The sequence below is a fragment of the Mustela nigripes genome, chromosome 3 (assembly GCF_022355385.1).
Source record: "Mustela nigripes isolate SB6536 chromosome 3, MUSNIG.SB6536, whole genome shotgun sequence".
Taxonomy (NCBI): Eukaryota; Metazoa; Chordata; class Mammalia; order Carnivora; family Mustelidae; genus Mustela; species Mustela nigripes.
Genome location: NC_081559.1, coordinates 37,631,535 through 37,653,796, shown reverse-complemented (window position 1 = coordinate 37,653,796; position 22,262 = coordinate 37,631,535). Strand labels below are relative to the sequence as shown.

Sequence of the window (22,262 nt, the reverse complement as noted above, 5' to 3'; positions counted from 1 at the left end):
TGTTCAGCCATTTGTAGAACACCATGCTGGTAGGCCCCATCCATGCTGGAGGGTAGTTATAAAAATGAGAGGAGAAAGCCTTTATGATAAGCTGTTCCAGCTCAGTAGGGGAAATGGGCATGTAGGTAATAATTAGAGTCAGGTGAGAGACATTTCTAGCGATGACCTCATTGATTTGGGTTCTGAAGGCTAAAGAAGCAGTTGCAAAGCAGGTGGTACATATCCGCTATATTTGTCTCTACTTGACATGTGGTCATTAGTTAGAGGGTGTGGATTTTATTTCTAATTTTTGTACCACTTGCTGCTTTCCTCTGAAGTGATAGGTGTTCGACAAATATTAGTGTGGATTTGAAATAAGAAAGTTGACTTCCTTGGCATTTCTAGGCACAGAAATAGGACCATCTTTTATGGGAATGGTCATGAAAAGATGATTGGAGTGAAGGCAGAGTTGAAATAGGACAGGGTTGAAATGGGCTACATAAGAGGATGGGTGAGAATATGCTACAGGAACTCTATTTAACGATCTAGCCACCAGAACACATGTCCGTCCTGGGTCAGCTGGTGGCTCTTCTCTGTGTCTGCACATTCAGGGATTAACGCAGATTGCTCCAGCAAGAAAGCATGGAGGAATTGCCCTCTGGCTCTCCAAAGCTTCCGCCAGAAGGGATTCATTTCCGCTCACATTCCCTTGACAGAACAAGTTGTATGACTCTACATAATTTCCGAGTAGTTTGGCAAGTGCCACCCTACCATGTGTTCTGGTCAGAGAAGAAATAGAATATTTGTAAACTGCACATTATAACTGTCAAAGGCCTTTGAAACATTTTTTTTATTCTTGTACCATGTCTACAACAGACCGTTTGTTTCCTTCCCGAAATTCTACTTGGCGCAACATAGCCATGCATACAGTGTATTTTCTTCACATCTCCTACTTAATTCACCAGTAGGATACCTTTTTTATATTTTGTGTGTGTGTGTGTATGTGTGCGCGCGCGTGCCGCCTCCTGTCTCTTTTTTTATCCTGACCTCTACAGGTGGAAGTTCAAGCTTTATTTATTCTCTTTGTGAGGACGAGAATGTTAATGGCAGACATGGTTAGTGTAGTATGAAAATGATTTCATTGTTTCTTGAGACTAAATTGAAACCACGTTTATAAAAACATATACTGGAGTTAGCCAGGTAGCTGGTTAACTTGCTCCTTTCAGTAATGGTGAATCTTACTGTTAGAGTTAGGTGCTCTGAGTTTTAGCCTCCCAACCATGTACGCATATACTCTTTCGCTCCTAGCATTGTTTTGGTAGTGCTGAGAAGGCTAGTCTGTCCCATCAGGTCTTTGGGCTGGGAGGCAAGATTCACAATGTTGTGTTAAACAGTGGCACAGTTGCATTTGGTCCAAGGATGAACAGAGGCTAGTAGTTGGAGGTTTTTCACATAGGATTTTATTTATTTATTTATTTATTTGATAGTGAGTGAGGTAGAGAGCACACGTGGGGGGAGGACAGAGGGAGATGGAGAAGCAGGCTCTCCACTGAGCGGGGAGCCCAATGTGAGATTGGATTCCAGGACCCTAGGATCATGACCTGAGCCAAAGGCAGGCACTTAACTGACTGAGCCACCAGGTGCCCCTTACACATAGGGTCTTCATAGTTAAGTTTTTTCTTGGACCAGCAAAATAATTTCTTAAGTGTTTTGTAAATTTCTTTGCAGTATAGATTTCTTGCTTTAATCACTAGTATGAGATTGTGTTTAAAAGTCACATGCTAAGCATATTGGAAACCCATAAGGTGTCAGCTGCCATAGATTTTTCATTTCCTTAACTGAGGCTTTGCTTTGATTCTTCTGTCCCTCTATATTGAGTGAATCTGATGTTCCACACACCAGGTTTTACGAGTGCTTTCTCAGTATCAGAATGCTTTCCTAGAAGAGTATGGGCGTGAATGAAAAAAGGAATATATACAAATGCTCCTTCCATAGTTAAACAGCAAGTTTAGCATCCCACATGGAAGGCTGTTTCTTGGTAATAGGGAAAGCAAAAGAAAGCAGGAGGACTCTTTTTCCACACACTTTCTTTCATTTTTCTTGCATATCATTTGCAAAGCCTTAAGTCATTTAATTTGATGTGTATACAATCAGGGCAGAGATACCAAAATGGATAGGAAAAATTTCATAGCTGTAGATGCAGGCCTTTTCCTTTGACCCTGAATCCCTATGTATAGCTGCGGGGTTTCAGGTTCAGAGAGTCAGAATGCCTGGGCTCAGTCTTAGCTTTCCTGCCTAGGGACCTACATTTTTTTTTTTTTGAAAGATTTTATTTATTCATTTGACAGAGATAGATCACAAATAGGCAGAGAGGCTACAAAAACCAATGTACCTCTTAAATACTAAAGACTATGTCACTAATCTACCACTGATCACTAATTTACCCTGGATTATGTTGGTGTTTATATTCCCTTACCCAACTCCTTTGTGAAATGTGGGGGGTGAAAGCATATTGAGCTGTTTGGTCTCCACTTGGGGGCCATTTTTCCACAGGTTTTTTTTTTTTTTTTTAAGATTTTATTTATTTATTTGACACAGAGATCGCAAGTAGGCAGAGAGGCAGGCAGAGAGAGAGAGAGGAGGAAGCAGGCTCCCTGCTGAGCAGAGAGCCTGATGCAGGACTCGATCCCAGGACCCTGAGATCATGACCTGAGCCGAAGGCAGAGGCTTAACCCACTGAGCCACCCAGGTGCCCTTTTCCACAGTTTTGATTACATTCAGTCCCTCTGCCTTGTTTCTGTTACACAGTAAAGTACAGACTGTAGTTTATTCATCCCTCTTCCGTATTGCTTGGGTCGTTGAACATTAGAATTTTTTGGTTTTGCCTTGCTGTTTGTAATGCTGTAAATCTCCTACTGCAGACTATTACCAAAGGACAAATATAGATCCTTTGACAAGACATTTAAGCCCTAGCCTGTCCTTTCAACCCTGGTTCCCAATGTAGCTCTGTGCTCAGGGAAATTCATATCATTGGCCAGGTGCCATGTGGGTTTCATATTTTCCTCTTTCTGCTTTTGCCTATAATCTGCTTTTGACTCAAATGTTCTTTTTCTTCAGCTTTTCATTCTTAGAATGTGGTTTAAATCCATGTAGTTTATAAAGCCTGGATTCTCCTGCTAGTAGTAATTTCTCCCTGTGTTGGGAACTTTATAGCACCTGGTAGATCACTTTGTTTTATGAGGCACTGACCTGTTTGAGGACAGGAACTCAACTGTGTGTTACCCGTATTTATATGCCTTGTCATGACTTGAATATATTTGAGTTGGCATACCTAACAAATCTGGTGAAATGAGAAGCTTGTTACAGTAGTTCTCAAGTCTGTTTTATTGATCTAATGCTCCCATCCTGTAATGTGATCATAGAGTGTAAACATCTTTATTATGATGCCCCTTTGTTAGCTTGAAATGAATTAAGAAATACAACATACATGCCTAAGCAGTTTAGAAACATAAAGTGTTTCTAAATATATAGAATGTGTAAGCATTTTTATAAGGGTGAGAATTAGCAAGTAAAAGGAAAACGGTACCAAAAGATTTCAGTAGGTAAATGCTTGGGCTCATTGACACAAGATGACACTATATTTATACGCTTGCATTTATATTTGAATTTATTGAATGTGGCAGCTACAGCAACATGCTCAAATGCCATAAGCAACATTGCATTGTAGACTTTTCCCGAATGACACATGACCCTTGGTAAAGCTGCAAAAAATGCAATCTTTTGTTGATTCCCATAGATTGCTAGAGAAATTTATGTATATTAAAAACCATGCAAACCAAATACAAGCTGAGAAATTATAAGAATGTATTATTTTATCTATATCGTGGCCAGATTTCAAGTTTTTTCATAAGGTTTTCATGTATTACCAAGGGTACTTGAAATCTGTGGGTCATGGGACAGTTTTACATTTTGTCTATTCTATATTGCATGACATTTTTTTTTTCATCTCTAGTCCACATCTGCTAAAAGGTAATAGCGCCTGGTTCCCTAACGTGTTTTCATAATGTTCCCTACAGGGAGAACCACTGATGTTTAAAACATTGCTTTATTTCAAAAGTTCTTTACGGTAAATTACATAATCAATATATTAGCATTTTGTCATAGCTAAACATAGGAACGTTGGTCAAACTACTCAGCTTTTGTTTTGTGATTGAAAATAGGAAAACAGTACATTTTGCTGAGAACATTAGTGAGTTTTTTGTTTTGTTTTTGCTTTTAAAGATTTAATTTATTTATTTGACACAGAGAGAGAGAGAGTGCGTGAATGAGAGAGGGAACGCAAGCACAGGGAGAGGGAGAAGCCGGCTTCCCATAAAGTAGGGAGCCCGTTGTGGCGCTGTATCCCAGGACTCTGGGATCATGACCTGAGCCAAAGGCAGACGTGTAATGTAATGACTGAGCCACCCAGGTGCCCCGAGTTTTTTGTTTAAAGTAATTTAAATGAACTTTTCACCCTCATTATTGAAAAACCAGTGACTTACTTAAAACATGCATTTAATTTAGAAGACAGAATTATAAGAATGCGTTTAATGTAAAAAAATTTTAAAAAGCATAAAAATGCACGCATATCTGTATGCACATACAAAACACAAATTTGGATATTTAAGCCCCAAATCATTTGTGTTTGGTAGTATGTACATGTATTTGAACTGTGAATATGTCTGGCATGAAAATTGGTTTCAAACAAAATTTAATACCTGTGACATAAAGTGTTAAGTGGTTATTACAATTGGGCACTCATTTCACATTAAGACAAGAATGAGTTCTTTGATAAAAGATTTTATCCTTAATTTGGTGGCATCTGGATTAGAGATGGTTTTTAACCTTTTGGACTACAAGTATTTTATTAAATAGTAGTAAAGGTAAATTGAAGTATCTAGAAGGGGCAGTCAACTATGATTTGCCCAGAAGTCAGCAAGAAGCATTTAGGTCTTAAAGCCACACAACCCAGAGTAGATTAGTCTGTTCTATTGTAACCTGGGTTTCTTTAATGTGAGTTGGACCACATATACTTGCTAAATAGGGAAATGTGTCATTATAACATGGAAATGGTGTTGATTCACAGGCAGTTTTTCCTGTCCTGTTACTACATGAGCTGAAGTGGAATAGACTTTGAATTAGCGTGGAAGATTCGGTAATCTATGAAGATCTTATGAAAAAAACTTAAAAATGTTACAGAAATCACTTAGTGCAAGAAATAGCTAGCTCAGTGCCTTTCAGAACCACTACGCTTTGCACTGTTGAACACTTGAAGGAAGCTCAAAACCACTTATTCCTGTATTTATAATGAAAGAAAATGAGAAAAAGGAAAGCATCCCCCGGAATTGTATTTTTAATTCTGAAGCTGGTCTTAAGAGAAGATGTCTTTAAAAATTCACACTTAAAACAAGAAAGTACAAAAATAAGATTCCAAAGAGTGGGCCAACTGTGATTATTGGTGCAAATGTTAGTGGAGATTTAATCTTTAAAATTGGTGATGTTTTTGTTAGGAACGTGATTATAAAATAACATAGGTTTGAGTGCTCTGTGCCCTGTCATATTTTCACCATTAGGCTGGTTATTTTTAGTGAGTGATTTTGTAGATAGAGAGGTTCCTCCCCACCCAGGAATATGCATAGGATGATATAAACCTCCTGAATATATACCCACCCACTTTTCCACCTATCCTTGGGCTGTAATTTACTAAATGGGCTTATTCTGGTGCTTTTCAAAAGAGTTTGTCATGAATTTGACTGTGTTATTTTTGCAAATTTGATTGTAGTGGCTATAAATTTTACTGGGTCTTAGATTATGCTTTTTAATGAAAGTTAATGTTGAGCATTAAGGCCTGATAAATGAGGGAATTGGTGAAATGAGCGAAAAGGCATCAAGGCTTGTTGAGTGTTGAATCCTGTGATACTCTAATTGGCTATTCTAGATTGGGCGTTACTATTTTATGGAGATTTACTTTACAGTATTCTAAGCATTAATAATTTATAAATGGGCATAATAAAACAGAGCCCTGCTTTGGGAGGCCACATATTGTTTCTTTATAGTACCATCTGGTTGCCTACTCTCTTCTGATAAGCCAAGGGTTAGAAAACTGTGTATGACCCCCCAGGATAGATCCAGCTTCCCGCTTATTTTTGTAAATAAAAATTTGATCAGAATGTAGCCGTGCCCCCCCTTATTTTACATATTGTTTATAATTGTTTATGTGACACCCTAATATTACCCACAAAGCCAGAAGTATTACTACCCTTGACAGAAAATGTATTAAGATCCTGCTAAATACTGGGTGTAAGGGTAGTAATGATCACTATTTAATATTTTGGAATGTTTTTAACCAGTCTTCAGTAGGAATGTTACACTTAATTTTAGGAAAGGTGCAGTCAGGAATGTGGGCATTGTTGGTTTTGGTTTTTGTTTTTGTTTTTAAAGATTTTATTTATTTATTTGACAGAGAGAGATCCCAAGTAGGCAGAGAAGCAAGGCAGAGAGAGAGGAGGAAGCAGGCTCCCCACGGAGCAGAGAGCCCTATGTGGGGCTCCATCCCAGGACCCTGGGATCATGACCTGAGCTGAAAGCAGAGGCTTTAACCCACTGAGCCACCCAGGTGCCCTGGCATTGTTGGTTTTAAGCTAGTTTTGGGAGTTTCAGTTTCTAAGCTGGGTAGCTCCCCGCCCCCATTGTGATGAAATTTTGAGTATTTATCTGATAAATCCTTTTTAGGTCATGAAGGTATAAGAACAATAGAAACCCAGGAGTTCATTTAAGTGGCTATAAAGTTAGGTCTGTTGAAGAGCCAGGAACAATTTTTGGGGGTAAAAAGAGGAGGGCTGCTGCCTTCTACATCACTCTCAGCATTGGACTGATGTTGGTGAGATTCTGTTGACAAAGAGAATGAATTTTCTCCCCCCATCCTCTAGTTCCTCTAGTTATTAACTAGGAATATATATATGGTAAACATTTGTTAAGACTGCCGTTTGAATATTTAATGGAATGTTATCACAAAGTCATCTAACTCTAGAGGAAGTTTCCTTTTTTTTTTTTTAAAAGATCCTTTTTATTTCTTTGACAGAGATCACAAGTAGGCAGAGAAGCAGGCAGAGAAAGAGGAGGAAGCAGGCTCCCTGCTGAGCAGAGAGCTGGATGCAGGGCTCCATCCCAAAACCCTGGAATCATGACAAAACCCTGTGATCATGACCTGAGCCAAAGGCAGAGAGGCTTTAACCCACTGAGCCACCTAGGCGCCCCGGAGGAAGTTTTCTTTTAAAATGATTTTAAAATTACGACCAAGGACTACAGCAAGGGATATTTTAAATTTTGTAATGAAGTAGAAATTGTGATTCAATTAAAAATGAAACCTTTGCAGACTTGACTAAAATAAAAATAAAGAGAACCTGAATGGGTGCCTGGGTGGCTCAGTGGGTTAAGCTGCTGCCTTCGGCTCAGGTCATGATCTCAGAGTCCTGGGATGGAGTCCCGCATCGGGAGCCTGCTTCCCTCTCTCTCTCTCTGCCTGCCTCTCCATCTACTTGTGATTTCTCTCTGTCAAATAAATAAATAAAATCTTTAAAAAAAAAAAAAAGAACCTGAATGACATAACTTATAGGGTCTGTTCTATGGATATTAAATTGTATACCTTGAAAATATAACATTATACCTTTTATTTTTTTTTTAAGATTTTATTTATTTATTTGACAGAGAGAAATCACAAGTAGATGGAGAAGCAGGCAGAGAGAGAGAGAGAGAGAGAGGGAAGCAGGCTCCCTGCTGAGCAGAAAGCCGTATGCGGGACTCGATCCCAGGACCCTGAGATCATGACCTGAGCCGAAGGCAGCGGCTTAACCCACTGAGCCACCCAGGCGCCCAACATTATACCTTTTAAAAAGTAATTAGGGTGACTTAAAAATTTACTCAGTTCCATTTCTTTTTTTTTTTTAATAGAACTCTCAGATCTGTTAGTAAAAGTGTAACAAAAACAGCAGTTTCTAGAAATTAAATCTCTTTAATAGTAAACTCATGGGTTATAACAGAACTTCAGTCTGTATTGGAAGAATATCTAGGAAAGATGCAAACTAAATCACAGTGGGTACATCTTAAAAGATTCAGCTTGGATACACTTCAAAAAAATACATGTATTTTGAAAAATGCTTATATTCATTACTACAGTCAAGACTAAGAACACTATACTAGTAAGTCTTTAGAAAGTGCTAGCCTGTCATATATTAAAACCTTAAAAATGAAAATGATACTACAGTTCCAAAAAATTTTTTTTTCGTTGAGAAGCTAATTTCATACCTTCTTTCAAGAATCTAGTAATGAACTCTTCTGGGAAAATGGAAGAAAAAAAGTAAGAGATGAGAAACCTTAAAGCATCTTTTTGAAGAAATGGTGGAACTTTTATGATATGTTAAGAACTATATGGCATCCTTACAGATTCAATTAGAATGGTCATGTGAGGTTTCAGGGTCTTATTTCTAAGTTCCTTGGAGATGATGTTCAGAATGAAAGCCTTTAAAGAAATTTTTTTTAACAGCTTTGGTATTAATGAAACTTTGGTCTTCTTATCAGAATATGCTCTTTTAATGTTATTTACGTGAAAGATGGATGTTAGCTGTGAATTAAAATAGTTGCATCTTTTAACATTACTATCTCTCACAGACTATGTAACACCAGCTTTTCTGGGTATATATTAATGCATGCTCTCTTTTTATTGTTTATGTAAATGTAATGTAATCATTGAGATTAAAAAAAAAAATCTAACAACTGAAAAACAGTTTATTCATGTCCTACCAGCTTGCTCTTAGAACAGTGCTGGCACAGAATTTATATTAATACAAATACAACCCAACTGTATATCAGTGATGGACTCTCTTGAATGTTTTGAATATTTTGTGGTCAATTCTTTATCTCTTTTTCAAGGACTTGGTTTTTTGGTGTGCTTTCTATTGATTAGTGCATTGCATTTTTAGCAAATACCATTTTATCGATTTCATGTAAGTTTATTTACTGTTTAGTGCTTCTAATGATTTTCCGTGTAAAATCAGTTTGAGAATTGATTCCTTCTGCCTCTGCATTTACTGTGCTAACCTGAATTATAATCTGCAAATTGGGAATCAGTATCCTTGTGGGATCACAGACTGCCTCTTCTGTAAAGCTTTTAAGCTGTTATACTCACATTATCTATTAAAAAGTAGTGTTTAGAACTAAAGGCTGGATTTGCATTTGCGAACATTTAGCATATATGAGTGTGCAGTACAATTGTTGAAAAATTCTTTATTGCTTAAGTAACTATAGTATTGCTATTCAGTTATGAAAGTTGGTAATAAACAACCTGCACTCTTGGGTTTTGAGGTATTGGTTCTAAGGCAGGCATTTGGCAAAATTATTTGGTAGAACAATAATTATGGAAATATTTGGGGAAAGGGTAGGGTGAACAGTAAAGAATTGGGAGACTTTAAAAAAAATGAAACATAATTCACATTTCAGTACTGTATTTGCATCTCAGTTTCCTGATAGATTTCTGTTTTGATTTTTCTGCTGACAGGTCACATTTAGGGCAGGCAAAACATAAGGGATATAGCCCTCCTGAGAGTAGAAAATCTAATTCTAAGGCACCCAAAGTGCAGTCTAATACTACTTCTGAACTGTCAAGGGGACACCTTTCTAAAAGGTAAATCTTCACATTGCTTGTACATTTTCAAGGCAGAATTATTTGCATTTGAATCATTGCATAAATTAAAATTTAGCAGGTCATCGCAAGATGTTGTGATACGTGTTTTCATTATTCCCTGATTGTAACCTTGAGGATTAATAGTTTACTTTGCAGTGGTGTCAATGCAGTAAGCTCTAGACAATGTATTTTTGCCCTTGGAGAGCTGTGAGGTTCCCCTTTTGATTAACAAACCTTTATGGGCATCTGAAATGCCATCCCCCTCCCTTTTTTTTAAGGTTTTGCTTTTAGTTTTTTCTTGGTAGAGCCAAAGGTCATTGATTTCTTAAGATCTAATTGACAGGAGTCTTTTAGAAAGGTATGGTACTATATAATTCTCTTACCTTCGTTTTGACAGTGCATACATAAGTGGTTACGTATTTCAGGCTTTGACAAAGAAGTTGTATTTGTGAACAGGGCACCAATATTCTAGTTTCAGCTAGTTCTGAACTGCTAAGAAATTCCTTTTCTTTTAATCTTAATTCTTGTTTTGTGATTAGGAGGGTTAGTGTCAGTAATCTTTGGGCTGAAGAATTACTCTGATCTAATCAAATATTGATCTTCTAATCAAATATTTAATCATTCAAAGTCACACCTGCTTTTTTGACACCTAACCCCCCTCCCCCTTTTGAGCCATTTGAAAACTTGTGTTTATTTAGCCTGGACTTAATAAGGAAGTCTTTTGCTTTTTTTTTTTTTTTTTTTTTTAAAGCACTTATTTGCTCAGATTTGAGAAGTTACTAAGTACTATACGACAGGTACAATGACGGCAGGCTGATATTAACTCTCTTCTTATCTGACCTCTCAGAAGCTGCAGTTCGTCATCTGCTGTCATAGTTCCACAACCAGAGGATCCAGACAGAGCCAATACTTCAGAAAGGCAAAAAACGGGGCAGGTGCCTAAGAAAGACAATTCTCGAGGAGTGAAACGCAGTGCTAGTCCAGACTACAACAGGACCAATTCTCCTAGCTCTGCCAAAAAACCAAAAGCACTTCAGCATACTGAATCTCCCTCTGAAACCAGTAAGCCACATAGTAAGTCAAAGAAGAGACATTTAGACCAGGAGCAACAACTGAAATCTGCACAATCGCCGTCAACAAGTAAGGCTCATACCAGAAAGAGTGGGGCCGCTGGCAGTTCACGGAGTCAGAAAAGAAAGAGGACAGAGAATTCTTGTATAAAGAGTGGTTCTGTGTCTGAGTCAACGGGTGCCGAAGAGCGATCTGCAAAACCCACCAAGCTGGCTTCAAAATCCGCCGCCTCGGCCAAAGCTGGGTGCAGCGCCATCACTGATTCTTCCTCCGCTGCCTCGACTTCCTCCTCCTCTTCTGCTGTTGCCTCGGCCTCCTCTACTGTACCACCAGGGGCCAGACTGAAACAAGGAAAAGACCAGAACAAGGCCAGGCGTTCCCGTTCAGCGTCCAGTCCCAGTCCGAGAAGAAGTAGCAGGGAAAAGGAACAGAGTAAAACTGGTGGCTCTTCAAAATTCGATTGGGCTGCTCGTTTCAGCCCTAAAGTTAGCCTTCCTAAAACCAAACTGTCTCTTCCAGGGTCTTCTAAGTCAGAGACATCAAAACCTGGACCTTCTGGATTACAGGCCAAATTAGCAAGTAAGTATATGGAAACAACAACTTCTTTCTACTGCTTCTTCCTTTTTTTTTTTTTTAAATCCCCATGAAAATTTTTCTTGCTTTGTCAAAAGTGATTATGCTTTCAGAGTAGTCAGATTTTTTTTTCTTTTTTGCAGCTTGAGGCAGTCTTCCATTTATTACTATATCTGTTTGTAACAATACATAATACTTGATACTACATTTAGTTTTAATGAGACCAGTCAGGAATGCCTTCTTATTTCTGAATGCCATTTATAGTGCCTGTATCTTTACCCTTTTAGCACCTGCTACTAAGTTATTTCCTATTGTCAGAGTGGGACCTTAAGTTGGATCTTTTTCCTTAACCAGACAACAGAATTACTTCAGTTATGAGTTGCATTTTACCATGATCAGAAGTGAATGGTGGGTTTTTCTTTTTGCCAGGGGGGCGGGGGGCGTGTTGGTATGATACATTCATGATATATGGAAATATGACCTAAAGTTTCAAAATAAATGTATCCTAGTATAGATGAAATCTATTCACATGTCATACTTTTTTTTTTTAAACAGTGTGGCGGTTCTTTCCTTTTTTTTTTTTTTTTAAGATTTTATTTATTTATTTGTCAGAGACAGAGGAGGGAGAGAGAGTGAGTGAGCACAGGCAGACAAAGAGGCAGGCAGAGGGAGAAGCAGGCTCCCTGCCGAGCAAGGAGCCCGATGTGGGACTCGATCCCAGAACCCTGGGATCATGACCTGAGCTGAAGGCAGCTGCTTAACCAACTGAGCCACCCAGGCATCCCTCACATGTCATACTTAATGGCCTTTAAAGAGCTTAGTCTGAAGATGAACACCCCTTACGTTCCGTACACTGGGCCACGTAAATGGGAAAGAATGTTGTCCTCTTTCTTGAACGGTGGAGTAGAGCTAACATTTCAGAATAATGCGTTTCAAGCAAAGAAACTAGATGGGCAATAGGGTTCTTGAGGTACTTTCCTTTTTCTCTTTTGTTCAAAAGACTTTTAGGGAAGCGGCATGTTCGTGTCTTTAGAATTGATTAGAGCTGTTGGTGGCCTTCTTCAGTTGCATGATTGCTATAATGCTGAAGGCCGTTCTTTTATTTTTTCTATCTTGAGAATTCTAAAAAATACAAAGAATAATAAAGCACTTAATGTACAGTTCTAGCATGTGATTTTTGTAATATTTGTCCATCTTTTTTACTTTTTACCTTTTTTTTTTTTTTGCCCCCATAGAACATTTTTAGATTTTGATTTTGATAGGGGCAGAATCTTTTCTTGGTTATTAAAAAATTTATATAGTGTGGTAGTATTCTTGTCAAAAGTTTAACTGATAGTGAATTAGCCTAACCTACTCTTGGATCAGAGACAGTTATTAGCTGTTTCCTTTAACCCTATTATCTGTACTTCCACTTGATTCAATATTTGCTAAACTTTGACAAGAATACTAGTAGACCCTGTGTAAATCTTGTGTTTAACCTATACCATAGGTTTATCATGAAGGTAACATCTTTTACATTGTAGAATTTTGTTCAGTTGGATATTTTAAATATATCTTATATCTGTGTTAAAATCTTTTGAATTTGAAGGTATAGATACTGAATTAAGATTGGTACCTTGAAGTCATAAGGAAATTAAAAGCCAAGCTAAAAAGGGACCATCAGCCGTCCGTAGGACCTGCCAAGGTTTTCTTGACTATTGGGGCTCATTTATTTCTGCTTTTACACCTCTTCTTTCTGTTTTAAAATGAAGTAGAAGCATGCAAGCATATTTGTGTGTGTGTGTGTATCCCCAACATAGTAGCTGTGTTGCCTCCACAGGTGTCGGGCCAGGGTGAGTTTATAGGTGCTTCGGTGGGATTCCATCCTCTGTTTTCTGCCTTCCTGTGTGCTGTGCTTGCAGAGCCGACAGAGCTCCTCTCCTTAAGCTCTGATTTCCAGGAGGGTCCAAGGCAGGGCAAGAGCTGGTTGTTCTTAAATGTCACGTCCTCAACTCTCCTTAGACACTTGTTTTCTTTTCTTTGGAGTCTGTTAACATAATTTTTTAGGAAAAAACCTGCACTCCCACCTCCCCCCAGTGCAGTTCCTCGGGAGATCTGACGTGACCCCAAGGCCATAATAAAGCCAGTCAGCCCTTGAAGCTCATGCTGCATTGCACTTGGTGGCAAGTGGAGTAAAACTCAACTTGTATCGTCTTCCTCATATTCACAAAATCTGTGTTGTATGGTCACGAATACTACTTTTCCGTTCTTACTACCTCTACCCTAGTTCTCAGCTCTTAATTATAGCCCAAGGTGTTGGAACAGGAGATGGGAATGAGCATTTATTTCACATTATTTATTTTTGAGAAATACCAGGTATCTTACATATGCATTCCATTTAATGTTTTAAAAAACTGGTGTTATTAAGTTGTTAGTCATTAAGGAAATTTATTTCAGAGAGGTGGGATAACCTGCCAGGTGACATACCTCACAAACGGCAGAGTTGGAAGATGGTGGCAATGTGTAACTTGAAGCCACTGCTTCCTTCTCTTCACTGCTTGCTTTTCACTCCTTCTCTGTTGAACTGTCACACCATATTTGGGTTATTAGGAGATGAAATTCAATTTGATCCTTCTTTACTGGTATTGATTCATGTTTAGGGATGAATATTGTGTGAACCCAAGGATTTATACCATTCCATTCACTATGTATTTGCTTATTTTCAAATAAGTGAAAACCCTTCAAAACACATAGTAACGAATATTTATAAGTAACATTCTTGCCAAGTGCCTGATAACTTGTAAATCCTTTACATGGATCATGTCATTTACTCCTCATCAGCCCTTTGTGGCAGGTACTATTATTTCCATCTTACAAGTAAAGAAACTCCAGGTTAGTGGTCAGTTTGCCTCCTTAAGGTCACAGAACCAAGAAGCCATCGAGCCAGGAGTCCTTCCAGTTTTAGTATATGTGCTGCCAAAGTGAGCACTATAGAGCCAAGAGTCAAACCCAGACCTTCTTGTTCCAGAAGTCAGTCGTGAAACTGTGATGCATAGGATTGAGTAGATCAGGTGAGCTAAATCTAGGAAGGCTTCTTGAGGTCAGACAGGGTGGGGTGGATTTTAGGCATGCTTACTTAATGTATTTCTCTGGGGGAGTTAATATAGGAAGCAATACCACAAAAGAGCTGAAGGTACTTGGTAATTGTACTTAAGACTGGAGGGGCAAAATAAGGTATTTTTATGGGAATCTTTTTTGAGTTTCAAGTAATGGCATGTTGGGAATAGAAAACTTACTCTAGAAGTGAAAATCCTCGGTTGGAATCCTAGTTCTCCCATTGTATCAAGTGGCGACTATGGGAAAGTTTGTAACCTTTTCTTTCTAAATGGGTATAATAGCTTATTTGAGAATAAATGATTATATGAGGACACTTAGTATAGTAGTTAGTACATGAGGTGCATTGTAGAATTTAGAGCAGCAGAAATTGAGTATGCTAAGACAGAAACCATGTTCAGCAACCTTTTGAGAATGAAGGATTGATAAATCCTCTGATCAAGTTTAAGGTACAACTATTTTTAGATTTGAAAGATCTTGATTTGAAGTTGTTACTACTTTATTTTCTTTTTAAGATTTTATTTATTCATTTGACAGAGGGATCACAAGTAGGCGGAGTAGCAGGCAGAGGTAGAGGGAGAAGCCAGCTCCCCTCTGAGCAGAGAGCTCAATGCAGGGCTCGATGTGGGGTGGGGCTTGATCCCAGGACTATGACCCGAGTTGATGGCAGATGCCCAACTGGCTGAACCACCCAGGCGCCCCAGAAGTTGTTATGACTTTATAGTGTTGAGAAGTTGGGCAAACCATGCAGCGTAATCCTGGATCTTACTTGTAAAATAGTAATAATAATTCATCTTTGGGAAGCATAAATAAAAGAAAGTATGTGAAAATAACTTTGTATAATTAATGTACTGACATATAATAGTGACTCGAGAGCTATTGTCATATATTTGAAGGGCTGTTTACGCATGAAGAAATGCCCGCCCTCCAGCAAGACATGGGGCATGATTAGATTCAGTGGGTAGAGGTTGACGGGCAGATTTAGGATTAGTGTATCTCGTGGAACCAGAATCTGTATGTTATCCAAAAAATGGATTTGGCCACTTCGTGAGATAAAAAGCATTCCAAATTGATTGATAGTCTGTTTTCTTCAACTTCTAAGAATCAGCGAACCTATTAATTAGAATATGATATGTTTTCTCAGGTAAAGAATCACTGATGAACGGTTGCTCAGTAAAGCTTCATGGGAGATAAAAATTGTTTCCAAATTGTAGAGTAATGGTACTTACATGAAAACTCATTTCCCATAGTCAGATAACTACTGGAGGAGATTTAGGATTACATTAACACATTGAAGGCTGTGAGAAATCTTTTTTTTTTTTTTTAAAGATTTTATTTATTTATTTTACACAGAGAGATCACAAGTAGGCAAAGAGGCAGGCAGAGAGAGAGAGGAAGGGATGCAGGCTCCCTGCTGAGCAGAGAGCCTGATGTGGGACCCCCAGGACCCTGAGATCATGACCTGAGCCGAAGGCAGTGGCTTAACACACTGAGCCACCCAGGCGCCCCGGCTGTGAGAAATCTTATGGTAACTTCTGCTTAATAGTATTTTACAGATTGGCGTGATTATCTTGGGAGACAGCAGTAGTCCAAGGAACCTCTGGGAAATGATAGAATACATTTAGTCATGATACTTAAGCAAGAAGATCTTTCCCAGTGTGCTGTTTTGGCAACTGTTAACAGACTGATGAAGGAGTTCCTGGTCAGGAATTAGGGCTGGCAGGAGAACTAGCGAAACCGCAACTTTTGAGATGTATTTCCTAAAGCCTTATGGCTTGCCAGCTGCAACTGATCAAAATAGCTCTATGACCGAGGTTACACTCTATCAGTTGATAGAAGTTTTGAGAATACCCTAGAGGGGATAGTGTTATGTGACAATTCTTACTTTATTTTTTTAATAATCTTTTTTAAAAAAATTTTTATGTGACAATTTTTAATACACATTTAAGAAATTATTCTTGCTTTGTGTTTAGCATAAGTAAACAGACATTTTCAGAAATTTGTATAGCGTAAATGTAAAAGCAGTCCAGCAGTATAATGATACAAGTGAGTTTTGAAAATATTTTTATATTTTAATATATTTTAAAATGTTCTTATAATTCATATGGCTTCAAGGTCTAATTTGCTAATCTGACTTAAAAGAAAGCTAACCTTGAAGTCGTATGACTTTCAGAGTATGTAGTATCTGAATAGTAGAAGGTGATGGATGACATAGAAATACAAGAAAGTTTGTGATCAAAATTGGGGCCTTTATGGAACTCTATATTTCTAGTTTGATGTGTCTATTTATAGATCTGGTCTCCTCTCATTATTTAAGTGGACATCATGCACACATTATTAATAACCTAGTCAGCAGTACTTACCAGCTTGTTTCCAGCTTGAGTTTCATGCTCTTCTGGTGACTTGAATGCAGCCTGTGGCCATTATTAGAACTAGACAAGAACCAGGCAGATGCAGAATTCTGGGAAGGTATTTTGGCTGAGATTAGGCCTCTATCATTAATCTAAGACAGAGACCTGTATCTTTGCATCCCTAGCATGGTGGGAAGAAATAACGATGTGTTGAGCAGGAGAGAATTTTAAGAGTTAAAATCTTGATTTCGCGTAGAGTCTTAAAGGGTCATCTAAATAATTAAATTACCTTTCACCTCATGAGGTGTTGGCTGAGGAGCTTAAAGGGAAAAGGATTGAGTGTTGAGAGTTCTCTGCATTGTAAGACAGCTGTGAAAATAATTAGCAGCTTAAAGCTCTAATTTAATATGTAAGTGGTTTGAAAAATTACTGATTCCTAATAATTTTGAGGCTTTAAAAATTAAGTTAGAAAAGTGAGTTGCCAAATTAAAAAAAGAACAGTGAATGGAAACAAGTATCATCAGCCAAAGAGTTAAGAAGGCTTTGTTGTTGTTGTTTTTTTAAGTTTTCACATTTTTATTTTTTAAAGATTTAGTTACTGCACGTGCAGGGGGTGGGGAGAGAGAGAAAGAAGCAGACCCCACTGAGCATGGAGCCCAATGTGGGGCTTGATGTCATGGATCTGAGCTAAAATCAAATCCGAGTCTCAACCAACTGAACTATTCAAGCATCCCAAAGAAAGCTTTTATTTTCCATTGCCAATTTTAAATTATCATGGTATGTATTTTTGTATACCAGTTCAGAATAAGAATTAATTTAGCCAAATTACATTTTACTAAAGTTACATATAAGTTTTAAAAAACAGCAGTCTTTTCCACCATGTTGCTGTTCCCCAGGTCTGGTTATTTTGGTATTTATTTCCATGTATATAGAGCGTGTGCTTGTATGTTTATTGACTATCGCCTGCCTTTTATGAAGGAGTCACCGCACCTCTGTACCCACCAAGCATGTACTGTATACACTTCCCCTTTGCCCAGGCATGATCAGTGCCCACCCAATGTGTGTATGGACACATAAATGCCATTTACAGAGTCATGTCGGAAGGATTCTTTGCTCACATGTTTTTGTTTTTCTTGATTTAAATAATTACTTTGTTGATGTTTTTCTCTGTGAACCCATTACTCCAAACTCTATTACTGTCTAAATTCTTTCTCAAGCTGTCTACTTGGCTTTTGTTAAATAGTCCTGAAGAAATAAGGCCTCTGGATGGCCGCTCATTTATGCCTGCTTCACAGCTTTTATTTATAGAGCCTGGGCATTTTCTTCAGTCTTTTGTTTAGCTTTCTGTTTCCAGATCCGCATTGTCTTTCCCAGTTCACTGTTTTGTTTTGATGGAATATATCTTCTTCCACTTGCTTTCTAAGAAAAACCGCTTATGAGATTTTTAAAAGCCTTTTCATTATTTTCAGATTTTGACTGTCTGAAAATACACAACCTTGGTACTTGTTTGATTGGATATAGAGTGCTGGGTTCTTAAAAATTTTGAAGAGTCATCTTATTTTTAAGCTTTCATTAACTAGAGACATTCTGATTCCTGATCTGTTGTATGTATAACCCGTTCTTCTAGACACTTGTAGATCTTTACCTCCATTATTTAGACATGTCATGGTATTGCCACAGCTGTGAGTTTGGTCTCATTTCTTGTTGGGGTAACCAACAGTCCTGGTTTCCCTTGGGTCTGAGGCATTCACCCAGACTCAGGACTCAGCCTTAAAACCGTGGTTAGAAGCAAGCCGACCAGGACAGTTGTTCACTGTATGCTTGTTTCTTTTCTCTTTCATTACTTTGGATGATTGTCCTCTTGGAAAGTTCTGATGTTTTCATTCTGGCTTTGCTTTTTTCTTCTACTTTCTGGTAGATTGCTTCAACTTCTTTCAACCTTTCTATTGATTTTTTCTTCTTTTTTTCTGTTGGCTCTCTTGTTTTTAATTTCAAGAGGTGGTTTCGTTCTTCATTTATATTTTGTATACATTTCTTTTTTTGACGACCTTAATGGTGAGTTTTCTTACACAGTTCTCATGAGGTTTTTGCTGGGGGGGCGGGAGGTTGATTGGTTTCGATTTTCATATTGGGAATTTTCCTCAGGTTTTGGTATTTCCTAGTGGTTTTCTCATACTCAGATTTTTGGTCCACCAACACTTAATTTGTAAGCTCTGAGCACATAGAGGAGATTTCACTGAAATCCATTCTCTAGTGATCTCTTTGGGCTAGTCATTAAAAAACCTGTCATTATTTTTAGATCTTTTTCTTTGGTGCAATTCCACAGAGAAGATCTATTCACACTCCTGCCAGAGGTAAAAGCCAAACTGACCAAAGTCTGGGGGTTGAGCAGGAAAAAAGGCCTAGGAAAGAGGCCCTCTGTCATTTTATCTGTCTGTTCATACTTGATCCCTCCTCCTCTTCTCTCATTTTGCTATGGCACACCTAGATATAGCTGTGTGCTTTAATTGAGAATTTCTTTATTTTATACTTTGTTCAGAACAGAAGTCTTGTGTTTTGCTGGGTCAGCAGTGAGACAGATACCCAGCTGTGCAAGTGGGGGAGGGGAGCTGGGGATCTGACTGCGTCATAAACAGCCTATCAACCAGTCCTCAGTTTTATTTCAGAGTCATCCCAGAGGTACCTGGTACCATCAATTCCTGAACTTTGAAGGATTCTGAGTGTCATTCTCATTAGTAATTTATCTTAGTTTTCTGGAATTTGTAGCGCTGGGATTTCTGCTTCCCATCTTGTAAAATTGTGTTGTGATAGTAATCTCTTCCATTCTTCTCATCTTTGTGGATTTATGCCTCAGATTCTTTTAATGCTGGTTTAGTGGAGTTTCTGGAGAGGACAGAAATGAATATGTGTGTCCAATTATCTGTCTTTAACTAGAAGGCACACACTTTGTCATGTATATGCACATATTTCTTCAAAGGTTGGCGCTTGCTCTCCATAACAGTAGAGGGCCCGTTGTAAGCCACACTCTGTGCTAGACATGTAACACACACTAAATTTTATCCTCATGACAACAGGATGAGGTAATATCCCTGTTTTAGGTCTGTTTAGGTAGAAACCAAAGTGCTTTATTTGCTTAACACTAGACCTTTTTCCTTTCAGAAGAACTGTGAGTTCTATCATTTGAATGGCTGTGAATGGACGTATCCTAATTTATCTCATTCTCAATAAGTGGGCATTTACTTTGTTCTGAATTTTTTTAATTGACTAGAGCTTTGTAATTTACACCATTATCTCCTTGTTAGGTTTCTGGTTATGTTCTTTTAAAATATTGATGTATATTTTGAAATTGCCTGCAGAAGTATATGAATTTACATTCCTATTAGTAATGTAAAATGTCGGTCTGTTCATATACTTATTAGCCAAATCTGTATTCCTGCAGTTTTTATTACCATACTGCTGTTTGCTTAACCATTCCCTATGATTGGACATTTAGCTCTTTTCCAGTATCTCATTATTGAAAGTAATGCTTAGATGAATATCTTTGTACATTTCTAATGTGTTTAATATATATTGCCAGATCAGTGCATGAAATTGCTCTGCATTGGCTAGAAAATAAAAACTTGGCTTAAAAAATCCCATTTGGGATTTACCTTACTGTCATCTACACATTTTTTTGTTACTGAATGATTTTAAAATAAACATCTGTGATCCCTCTTTATATGCTAGGTTACTTTCCATTTTGTGAATTTATTTTGGCAGAGTAAGCATTAATAAGGAGGTATATACTGAAAATAGGTACACAGCAGCCCCAAGTTATACCAGGTTCTCATGATTCTGTTTTGGCTGAAGGAATCAAGATTAAGTTACTGAAAATATTCCCACTGTTAATTAATTCTTTTTATTGGGTCTACTTTGTCTTGTGGCAAAGTGTCCCGATTGCATGATTCTAAATTGAACTCTTCATGTGTGATAGTACTCAGTTATTTGGTGCATTTTTTCCCTTTTATGAAGAATAAACAAGTCATGCTGAATACCTTTTCAAACAGACTCAGGATGTAAATAAATGGATCATTGATAGCTTTTTATCTTTTATTTCTGTTTATTTATTTTAAAGATTTTACTTACTGAGAGAGTGTGACCAGGACAGAGCAGAAGCGCGGGGGTCGGGGGTGGTCAGAGGGAGAGGGATGAGCAGACTCCCCGTGGAGCATGGAATCAGATCCCTGGACTCTGAGCTAAAGGCAGATGCTTACTGACCGACTGAATCATTACCTGAGCTAAAGGCAGATGCTTACTGACCGACTGAGCTACCAGGGTGTCCCATTTGATAGCTTTTTAAAATTTGTAAACAAATTGGGAATTTGCATTTCAACTCAGTCCTCCCCCCCACTCCCCCCAAAAACCAGTCCTAATCTTCCTCTGATACCTTTAAATGTAAATGAATTGTAGCAGTTTTGAATACCGTTATTTAAAGTAACTGGTTGGTGTACCTTAGTCATTGGTTTGTCTACTGTACCATTTTAAAAAGGAGAAGTATTTGTTATCTGCGGGAGTTGAGCAAAAATTGTCACAAAAAAATGAAGATAACTAGTTCTAGAAAAATTAGTAATTGAAAATGAGATATTGTTTAGCTTAGGTCTTATTTTCTTCCTAAAATACAAGGAATTTTGTTTGTATTTTGTTTTGGACAAGTTTTTTGTTGTTGTTGTTTTATTTTTTAATTTTTAACTGGTTTTTGAAACTTGGTGAGTCCATATATACTGTTCTTCCTTTTTCTTTTCAAAGTCCAGCTCAATAATTAACAATTTTTTTTTAAAGGTCCATGTAGTATTTTAAGTTTTTCTACTACATACAGTTTTTATTACATTTTCTTTCTTTTTTTTTTAACAACTTCCTAAAATGTAAAAACCATTCTTAGCTAGTGGGATGTATAAAAACAAGTTGCCAGTTGGAATTTGGCCCACAAGCTGCAGTTGTCAACGCCTACCTTAGAAACAGAAGCTTTAATATAATTGTATATTATATAAGATATATATTATATGATAACGTATTATCTGATAAGTGTCATATACACACATAAATACCGGTCAGTTTATAGGACTGGTAAAGCCAATGGATTGGCTAGCTTCAGGTTTGAGTTGGTCCAGGAGCTCAAAAAGGTGACACTGACAGTCCCAGACCTATGTTATGACTCTCAACACCTTCCTCTCTCCTCCCCAAAGATGCTATCCAATCATTTATGTATTAAATTTTAAGGAAGTTCCTGATATCTTTGGAGCATATGCCTATCCTTGAGCAAATCACTCTTTTGGAGGCAGGGTTGTAACTGACTATGATGGAAAGAGTCTGGCCTGTTTGAGTCCCACTCCTATAATGGGAGTGTACTGTGAATGGTACTTCATCAGTATCACACAAAGAAAGGAGTAGGAGAGAGTTCTCAAAAGAATTAAAAAAAAAAAAAACCAGAAAGGGTGTTT

At 37.8% G+C, this 22,262-nt stretch overlaps 1 protein-coding gene across 17 annotated transcripts in view; it reads left to right on the top strand.

Moving 5' to 3' along the window:
* TRIP12 (thyroid hormone receptor interactor 12) overlaps window positions 1-22,262 on the top strand; it is a 145,997-nt gene that overhangs the window by 48,752 nt on the left and 74,983 nt on the right. For 10 of the 17 annotated variants that reach the window (XM_059393660.1, XM_059393661.1, XM_059393666.1 and 7 more), the window contains exons 3-4: window positions 9,572-9,697; window positions 10,545-11,347. In XM_059393660.1, coding sequence (XP_059249643.1) covers window positions 9,572-9,697; window positions 10,545-11,347 — 929 coding nt within the window. The remainder of the gene's footprint in view (window positions 1-9,571; window positions 9,698-10,544; window positions 11,348-22,262) is intronic. The other 7 variants (XM_059393672.1, XM_059393673.1, XM_059393671.1 and 4 more) reach the window with 2 other exon arrangements.